The following is a 10,378-nucleotide window of genomic DNA, read 5'->3' on the forward strand; positions in this document are numbered from 1 at the left end:
GAACGAACAGTCGTGAACCCTTGAAGCCAGCAGTATTATTATTATTTATTTCTTAGCCGACGCCCTTATCCAGGGTGACTTACAATTGTTACAAGATATCACATTATTTTTACATACAGTTACACATTTATACACGTTTTTTTTTTTTTTTTTACTGGAGCAATCTATGTAAAGTACCTTGCTCAAGGGTACAGCGGCAGTGTCCCTCACCTGGGATTGAACCCACGACCCTCTGGTCAAGAGTCCAGGGCCCTAACCATACTCCACACTGCTGCCCAGCAGAACTCGGAGCTGACAAAACAGTTTGTGACATCGCAACCCAACGCTTAGATGAAAGAATTCTCTGTAACCTCAAGAGATATTGTCGCAGCAGAAGCGTACTATCACAGAACGTGTTACAGAGACTATACATGCCAAAGGCTGGAAAAAGCCTGTTCTGAGTGTGGCGAAGTGGAAGACTCTTACCAAATGTGGAGAAGGCCGCTCTCAACATGCTATTTGAAAATATTCAGTGATGTTTTTTCAAACCCGCGGATTGTTCCTCTGACTGAACTTACTTCCCAAATTGTGTCCTTCATGAACACAAATGGAATAGATGAGGTCACAGACTCAATCTTGAGATGGAGTCTGGAGATTTTTTTACATTTTTTCACGGTGGATCACTGAGTGTATGTCAGACCAGACAGCTTGTCACTTGAATCTACCGATTATGTACGTTTGAAGAGGAAACTTGAGGCATATGCTAAGCAACAAAATTCACAAGCTAACATATGAAATGTTGATGAGGTGAGCGTGGACAGGCTTTGCGGACTGGCTTGAAACCAACCACCTTCAAGACCTTCAAAGCTGAATGACACAATTCGCACAGTGCACGAGCTTCACCAGAACACAAGTCATGCAACACACAATGCTGCATTGAAGAATGAATCATGCAAGATCATTCTGGACTTGTTCATCGCTTACCTGAATGTTTTGCGGCACGAGAGAGGTCTACTCTCAGTATTTTGGATGACTTACATTGAAATGGTCGACATCCTGCTTGGACTACTCCGTGCTGACAGAGAGGGTGACTGGCATTTTCATATATTCGGCATTCGAGACATGAGCCCATGGTGCTTCGCGATGGACAAAATCAACTCTGCAAGGTATCTTCCAGTTTACTATGCCCAGATGACACGTCTGAAGGAGATCTGTCCAGAAGTGCATGATCATTTTCAAAGCGGTGGATTCTCTGTTCAGCTCAGGTACGCAAATCCTTTTGGTCAAGTTGCGATGGTCCAAACCACTGAAGAAACGGTGAATAAAAACAACCAAACTGCTGGAGGAACACGTGGCTTCAGCCTGAAACCAGGTACTGTGTCCCGCTATTATCTCACAGCTAAGCATTGAGCAGCAGCACTGAAGCAATTGCGTGTCAGTGTGCGGGTCTCAGTCATCCAGACCTTGAGAAACCCTGCATTAAGAGAGACAAGTCTGATGTTGCCTCATTGGTTGATCTGCTGGAGAAAAATGATCAAGATCCTTCAGATCTTGTGAGCATGTCCACCGGGGCAGCTGCCCCATCTGAGGTCTGTGTTGACCGACAGACAGCACGACAAAAAGGGAGAAGAAGCTTACCAGAATTTCCAGGAGCAGCTGCTGCAAAAGTGAAGGTTTTTATGATACCATCAAGAAGCTCAAACTGAAAACTTTCAGTGCAATGAAACAGACAATGGTTAAGGGGACAAACAAAGAACATCTTGAAAGCTGACCAAAGGGTGTTTGGGAACATGGTTCTCATTGCTGAGAAAAGAAAGCTGGACATGCGGGACATTCTTTGTCACCCTCTTGGTCCTTCATCTTGGGCGCTGGCAAATGCTGATGGCACAATGAAAAAAAAAACAACAAAGCCATTCTAGCGAAACACCTGGAGAGCAAAGTGTCACCTGCTGAGGACACCCCTCATCTGTGTGCTGCGCTTATTGATGCCATGAAACGCCATGGTGAGAATCATACATTCGATGAGCTCTCTGATCGTGTTTCTGCGCAGATGCTTCATGCTGGCCAAGGAAGTAACAGAATTGATGTGGTATTCGATGTTTTCCAAGACCATTCAATCATGTAAGCCATGGTTCAAAAGAAGGTGTAACATTCGATCAAATAAGACCTGGCCACAAAATAAAAAAATTGGAGGCAGCTGCTGACATGCACAGAGAGCAAGAACAAGCTGACAAAGCTTCTTGCAGAGAGCTGGAAAGATCAGAGCAGGAGACAAAAGCTTGGTGACAAAACCATGTTCGTCACATGTTCTGACCAATGCATCAAACTTACCCATGACGATTGCCATCATCATATCCCTTGGCCTGAGCACGGATATCACTAGCAAAATCTTCATCAGACTCTCGCTCTTACTCCTCCAAACTCTCTGCCGCTCTGAACCCGGAGTGGATCTTTTATACTGTGGCTGGGGCCTTAATTACCCATTAAACAATTACCTTATTAAGGCTACAGCCACATTCCCATGGGTTTTAACGGGGTGGGGATTTAACACCATCCACTCCAGCTACACTTTATGGCTTTTTCGCCGGTCTCATACAATAAACAACAATGTTGGACGGCTTTCGTCCGTCCACAGACTAACACATACAGTATAATACATAATAACAACAACACAAATGAATACATACATAAATACATAATATCCACAAGGGGAGGGCACCCCATCACAGGCTGCCATCTGGAGGCACAGCCTCAAGAATTCTCCTGATTATTATTATTATTATTTGTTTATTTAGCAGACGCCTTTACCCAAGGTGACTTACAGATACTAGGGTGTGTGAAGTATGCATCAGCTGCAGAGTCACTTACAATTACATCTCACCCGAAAGACGGAGCACAAGGAGGTAAGTGACTTGCTCAGGGGTGACACAATGAGTCAGTGGCTGAGGTGGGATTTGAACTGGGGACCTCCTGGTTACAAGCCCATTTCTTTAACCACTGGACCACACAGCCTCCTTACATTCCTGACCCCACTGAAGAACATGGCTGGACAACAAACAAAGAAGGAAGTCTTGTTATCCAATGGATGACAGGTTCTCCAGCCCCAGAGGTCATCTTTGGTCTAATGTCATGCAGGTGTGCTCGAGCTTGCAAGCCAGTGGACTACAAGTGCATTTTGAACAATCTCAAATGCACGGCAGCCTGCAAGCTGCTCAAATGTGGCTGATGATGAGGATGAGACGCAACTGTTGGACGCAGAAGATTTGTGTGATATTGATGATGACTAGAATTATATTTTTCAAATTTTCTCAGTTTCTGTAAACCCACTTTGCCATACCTATTGACACAAGATTAGGCACATTCAGATGTGAATACTCATCATGTACATTTGTATTTTAGAAAGTTATCTTCATACTTTTCAGAAATAAAAAATCTCGTTTGTCCATATTTTTGTCTGCATTTTATTGTTGGAATAAATTGTACATATGGTACGGAAAAAAGTGCATTTTTGGTTGTATTTTCTAAAACATAAAATATACCCCTACAAAATATACATCAGCATATGCAGAATTTGATACTGAACAACATTCAGTTAACTGCATATGCCTAGGATCAACCAATTCTTAGCTAGAGGCCAATTTCTGAGATATGTCAAATCGGGTGGAAAAGGGCAGCCATTTTTAAAAATGGCACTTAGCTGGGAATCTGGAATGTCCATCACATGATTCAAGACAGTTCAGACATCAGGCTAACTGAAAACCATAGTGGCTTACAGTCCCTCCATTTGGTAGTCAAATCTGGTCTGGCTAATGGACTATAATGCAGATTACACAGAACTGAGCTGGCCTGAAAGCATAATTTTGACTTAAACTTGATGGTGTTGGCCAGCATGGTGTTTTGAGCTCATACTTCAGTAACATGGAATACAGTGGGTTCTATTGAGTGTTCGGAAAGGCACATATACTTATAAGAGGATACACCCAAAGATCCTTTGCAAAAGGAAGAGTTAAAAGATGTAAGAGAAAAAAATAATGTAAATGTCTGAATATATTGTAATAGTTTGTTTCCTATTTCAGTTGAATTGTTTTATTTTCTTATATAATGTTTGAAACGGCTATAGGTTTGTTCTCAACAGGCAGACTTCCCAATCCCTCTCAAACTCATGAATAGGGTTAAATCATCAAATAGCTTGATGTGACGAAAGTCCTCAAAGAAATTGAAAGAGCTGCTTGTAGTGCACCCTATGTTATACATTGATAGAGGAGAGTGCACTGGATACCAGAGGCTCATTCTAACCTACAAAAGACAGTGAATACAGTTCTATAAGCATTTTGCATCAACCTATACAACTTAAATTCTTCTGTTTTTAAGTTTTTGCTATTAACGACTTAATTTCACTAGTTTCTTTATTGAAGTGATTAAAACTTTTTTTCTAAGCCTTAAGCAGTTGTAGGTTATTGCACCTCCCCTCCATTTCTTTGAAATTAGACAAGGAAGAAATTATATATATATATATATATATATATATATATATATATATATATATATATATATATATATATAAAAAAATCTGTTTGGGATGATGTATCTAAACTGCAAAACTATAGTCGCCATTTAATTTATTGTAAAATACAATCGTACATACAATAAATCATAGTATTGTTATAAATTATATTATTAATTTTTGATCACGTGATGTCCCTTTAAAGTTATTTTGAGCCGACTCCCTTTCTTAATCAAACGCGGATAAATGCTGGCCTCTGATTCTGTTTGATAACCACTTACAAAACAACAACAACAAAAAAAAAAAAAACACAACTCCTTGATAATTAAAACCGAACACAAAAAGCGAGTTAAGTTAATTTGCTTTAATTAAATAGTAATTTGCAAATTAATAAAAAAAAAAATGCAAAACAGGTTATACAATTTTTTGCAACGAGTCATTGAGATTTTAAATGAGGGAAAATGAATTTAACCTCACTCGCTTGTGTTCGGTTTGAATTAAAAACAAGGAGATGCCTGTTTTTAAACATTGTTATCAGTGAAGTTGTAGCATTCAAGTTACGGGGAAAAAAACAAAAGCGCAAAAATAACTTTTAAGGCATACATTGACATAAAAAAATAGAAACCAAAACGAATACGTACCCTAATACTCGTTTAAAAAAGCTAAGCGCACACTTCCAAGTACGTCATTATTAGGTGCTTACACCCCGATCACTACAAGCATCTAAACTCTTGCCACGACAGAGTCTGACACACATACAGCCCCGCCCAGAGTTTGCTGTATTTGAGCAACTGCGCGGGAATTTAACAACACTCTCAGCTTTGTTTTAAGGAAAGAGAGTGATCTGAGGTTAAAGTATAAAGTCTAATATATATGTACATTTTTCTTTTTTTTTTTCTTTTAATGAACGCTTGCAGGGATTAAAAAAAGGCGCATGCAACAATGTTTTGCACTGCATAGTCGAATCCAAAAGCATATTACATTTAGATTTCAACATTTTCACGTTTAATAAATACATCATGCCTGCTACTTCAGAAATTAATGCAAGCGCGCGGGCTTCTGAAGTTAATGCCAAGGAGCAGAAAGAAGCTTATAAAGCCGAGAAGAATTTCACAATGTTTTGTGATGAGCAAGGATATTTGGATCAAGTCGAGTACGTCATGAAACACGGATTCAGAAAAGGGGACCGGACTGGTACTGGGGTCGTCTCTGTGTTCGGTTCACAAGCAAGATACAGTCTGAGGGGTAAGAAGAAATTTTAAAAAAAGCGGTATACCTAGCTTTTTTTTAAAAAAATACATGTATGTGCAGAATGACTTCTGTGTAAACTGCTTTTTTTTCTTCTTTTTTTTATGTCTGCATTCTAAAATTGGCATCATAAAATTAATTATTATTCACTCTAGTAAGTAAGCAATGCTCAATAAAAAAGGGGGAAGACGGAATCGGATTTCTGATACCACAATTATATTACAGCCATATATCTGCCTTACTGTTTGATTTTGCATGGTCATTCTGAAATCTTACATTTGGCGCTAATTTAGTAGTGCCAGTGGCGCAAGGAAGTGTTTTATATTATTGTTGTTATCGTCAAACATGTCTGTCATATAGCCTACATCTTTAAGAGTACGGAATTAGAATACCTTTGGTCACATTCATTAATTGTAATAAAGTTTAAGGACCAAATGTATCGCATAAACTGACAGTACATTGATATTATTGCAGACCAGTTTCCCCTGTTGACAACAAAGAAAGTGTTCTGGCGAGGCATACTGGAAGAGCTGTTATGGTTCATCAAGGTAAAGAAAGCTCTGGTGCACTACAAAAAATAATTTCTGCCAAATAAAATAGGTTATCTTCTGGTGTTTCAAGTGACTTATCACAGGCTATATACTAGTAAAATAAACTGAGTATGGGGGGGGGGGGGCAGTGGGCAATCTAAATGTGTATATATATATACCTTCTCCAATATTTCACAATTCCACTGTAATTGTGTTGTGTTTAGGTCTGCCACGTTTAATTGTTTTGACTTCAGACCCTTGGATTGAGGGTTAGGTTCCTTTGTGGTTTAGTTAAATGTTATATCTTTTATGATAGTTCATTACAATTTTGCATATCTTGACCCTTTTATCCAGTTGTGTTAAACTTGAAAAGGACCATCTTTAGGCCAAAAATTACTTGTGGGTATATGGAGATATCCTGTCCCTCTGTATCCCAAGCCATATTTCCTCCCACTCACGGGTGGCAAATACAGCATTTCCTTTTGGCCCCTTACCAAGATAAAAATGCATTAACAGTATTGTAACCACACTTTTATGCTTCATCCTGCACTCCATGTAATTTGGGACACTACAGCTTTAAAAGGTTAATGAAAGACTTTTCAAAAGCTAGACAAGGGATTCAAGGAGTAGGCATTGTTATAACTCAGGAGTCCAGTGATGTTAATCTAAATGTACAAACAATGTGCAGGCATATGTGAACATTGCTATTTTTTTCATTTGGTTAGGGTTCAACAAATGCCAAAGAACTGTCTGCAAAGGGTGTGAAAATCTGGGATGCCAATGGATCGCGGGAGTTTTTAGACAGAAGCGGCTTTACATCAAGAGAGGAAGGAGACCTTGGGCCTGTCTACGGCTTCCAGTGGCGACACTTTGGGGCAGAATACAAGGATATGAACACAGGTGTGATTGCTTACCCTTTTGCTTCACATTTAAAACACATACAGGAATCGTTGCAGTAAAGTTACAGATGGTCACCTATGTTTTTCACAGCTCCCAAAAGTATTAAATGTAACCTATTTAATATGCATGTGGGACCCCAGAGAGACTAACCTGGTAATTGCACTATTTTGTAGTGTGCAGGGCGAGTCGCGCATTCAAGGAAGTGCAGGTTTGGTCCTCGCTGTTCCTAGTTTACTATCTGGGATGGAGATCCCATTTGGAATGTGGAGCTGTACATGTTATAAACCTGAAGAGCAGACCCTACTGACCAGGCACCTGCTGAGCTCTAGATCAGCGCTCAAGCTGATTGGCTTGGCAGTGGGATCGAAGTTTGAGAACAAAATAATTGGACACTTTTTTTTTTTTAACATAATTACTGTTAATAAACATGACAGTAAAAAAAATGCTATTATTGCTGTTCCCATATGTGTGTGTGTGTGTATATATATGTGTGTGTGTGTATATATGTGTGTGTGTGTGTGTGTGTATATATATATATATATATATATATATATACACACAATACGCTCCCAATATTCATATCAAACAATGTATATGTATGTTACGGTAAAAGTCTGAACAGTGGCAAATGTCAAGATTTACTGGTAAATGTCGACATTTACCAAGTAAAGTGGTAAATGTCTGAAAAACATGATAACACTTTACTTGGGACATGTACCGTTAAGTCTCAAGAATAACAAAGTGCCTTTACCAATAAGCTTTCGGTAAATGTCTGAAAAGCAATATATTTCTTCATAATTCTATACGTTTTACCACTTGGTAAATGTTGCCAGTTACCGGTAAAACTTAATTTACCATATTCAGACTTTTAAAGCAAAATATACATGACTCCTTGGTTGCGATCATTTTAATATATACACATTTTTTTCATAATGTTTAGATTACACTCGACAAGGTGATGATCAGCTGCAGAAAGTTATTGACGCCATTAAAACCAACCCTGAAGACAGAAGGATTATCATGTGTGCTTGGAATCCCAAAGGTATTGTATTTATTATACAAGGACAGACGTTTTAAAAGCAGCCAGAGTAAATCTGTTGACACTTTGGACTGGCTATGAGAATTATCTTGGACCTGTCATTTAAAATATGCTGTCAAACAATTTATATCAAATGATGTAACTGCCAACTGGAAAAAGTGTTGGAACATCGCCCCCTGATGGTTTGTAGTGCCCATATTACCCCAGTTACACAACTTTCTTACTAACAATCTTGGAGTGCTTGAATAGGTAATTGTCCATCTTTGACTATATGCAAATTATTTTATGAACAAAGTCACAAGATGTTCTCAATTTAAGAATGATGCATGAACATTTTCTTTTACTTAAAAACCCTGCTTACTAAGTAAAGTTTCTTGGTATCCAGATAATCTTACCATCTTTAAAAATAGGTAATAATAAAATGTTATCAATTTACTACAAACGTGGAATGACGGGGTGGGATAAATAAGCTTCATTTTTACCTCCATAATGGGATTCTGTCAAAATTAGGACAACATTCATGGTCAGTTACCATTGTTGGAAAAACCAGTTTTCTGTGTTAAAACAAAGAAAGAATGAATATCCCAGCCGTTCATTCTGCATTAGTAGTAAATAGAAAGCATATGGAACTCTGAATTTGTATGCCTGTTTTCATTGTATTAATATTTAGTTTGTTATTCATATTCAAGATCTACCTCAAATGGCTCTTCCTCCCTGCCATGCCTTGTGCCAGTTCTATGTGTGTAACGGTGAATTATCCTGTCAGCTCTACCAGCGATCGGGAGACATGGGACTGGGTGTCCCATTCAACATTGCCAGCTATGCATTGCTCACGTATATGATTGCCCATATTACAGGACTAAAGGTACTACAAGCTTTTTTTTTTTTTTAATATTTACATTTTCTTTCATACTTAACGCAACTTTAAGCCCAAAACAAGCCACGTATATTAGTTTACAAGAGTTCTAAAAGATTTACTTTATATTTAAGAAAATGTATGACGGCAATGACTTCAATAAAACACAATTTGTAAAGGTCTTAAATCGTTAGTAATTTTTGCTTGTGCTGAAGAAAAGGATTATCCTTCAGCAGAAACCTCTCTAATGTATGTTGTGGCCTGCAAAAAAAGTGGTGGTATGGTTTTATAGACTACCCTTTGTCAACCAAAAACAAGTAGATTTGCCATACTTACTCTGCATATATTCTAACGGTTGTTTGATGTTTGTTTGCATTTTGTTTCAGCCTGGTGATTTTGTACACACACTGGGAGATGCGCATATTTATGTAAACCACATTGAGCCTTTAAAAATCCAGGTAAGAGTTGACGATTCTTAAACCAGAACTCCCAAGTAATACTGTGTCACTGATGTACAATTGTGTTCCTATTATTTATTTCTTAGCAGACGCCCTTATCCAGGGCGACTTACAATTGTTACAAGATATCACATTATTTTTACATACAATTATCCATTTATACAGTTGGGTTTTTACTGGAGCAATCTGGGTAAAGTACCTTGCTCAAGGGTACAGCAGCAGTGTCCCCCACCTGGGATTGAACCAACGACCCTCCAGTCAAGAGTCCAGAGCCCTAACCACTACTGCCCATATTGATGTATATAATCTGAATGGCTGCAGATCCTACTACTGACGACCTCATGTTTTATAAACCTCATTTCATTGTATTTATATTTTATAACGTAATGGTCATTAAATCACCCCTGTGGGAGAAACACCCGTTTTAGATCATTCAATTAAACGCAATATCTAGAAAAATAAAGTGCTGTATGGATTTTGAAAATCAAGGCAGTGATTAAATGTATTTTTGTACCTCTCATTACAGCTTCAGAGAGAACCCAGGCCTTTTCCTAAACTGAAAATCTTGCGCAAAGTGAATAGTATTGATGACTTCAAAGCTGAAGACTTTGAAATTATTGAATATAACCCCCACCCTGCTATTAAAATGCAGATGGCAGTGTAACAACTTTACTACTTTAAATGATGTGGATGCAGTAGCTTTTCAAGTTTGAATGATTTAATAATTTTTTTTACATACATTTTCATTAATCTTTTTATGATTGTCTGTTGTAATAAATGCAGTAATGTTTGTTTGGCTCTTTTTCTTTGTTCTCTTTTGTACACCAGTCATTAAACAAATATTCTCATTGCATAAACATGGAC

At 38.2% G+C, this 10,378-nt stretch overlaps 1 protein-coding gene across 1 annotated transcript; it reads left to right on the plus strand.

Moving 5' to 3' along the window:
• The first annotated feature begins 5,235 nt into the window (after positions 1–5,235).
• LOC117435236 (thymidylate synthase-like) lies at positions 5,236–10,305 on the plus strand. The gene is made up of 7 exons (XM_034058242.3): positions 5,236–5,728; positions 6,206–6,279; positions 6,987–7,161; positions 8,102–8,203; positions 8,890–9,065; positions 9,443–9,514; positions 10,041–10,305. The coding sequence occupies exons 1-7, from the start codon at positions 5,503–5,505 to the stop codon at positions 10,176–10,178; spliced, it is 963 nt and encodes a 320-aa protein (XP_033914133.2). The 5' UTR covers positions 5,236–5,502; the 3' UTR covers positions 10,179–10,305.
• Positions 10,306–10,378: the final 73 nt, after the last annotated feature.

This window comes from Acipenser ruthenus, chromosome 3 (genome assembly GCF_902713425.1).
Source record: "Acipenser ruthenus chromosome 3, fAciRut3.2 maternal haplotype, whole genome shotgun sequence".
NCBI classification, from domain to species: Eukaryota; Metazoa; Chordata; class Actinopteri; order Acipenseriformes; family Acipenseridae; genus Acipenser; species Acipenser ruthenus.

Coding starts and splice junctions, on each gene's coding strand:
- LOC117435236 (XM_034058242.3), top strand. CDS start 5,503: ATGCCTGCTACTTCAGAAATTAATGCAAGCGCGCGGGCTTCTGAAGTT. Junction 7,162..8,101: donor ATACAAGGATATGAACACAG/GTGTGATTGCTT, acceptor CATAATGTTTAG/ATTACACTCGACAAGGTGAT. Junction 9,515..10,040: donor TTGAGCCTTTAAAAATCCAG/GTAAGAGTTGAC, acceptor CTCTCATTACAG/CTTCAGAGAGAACCCAGGCC.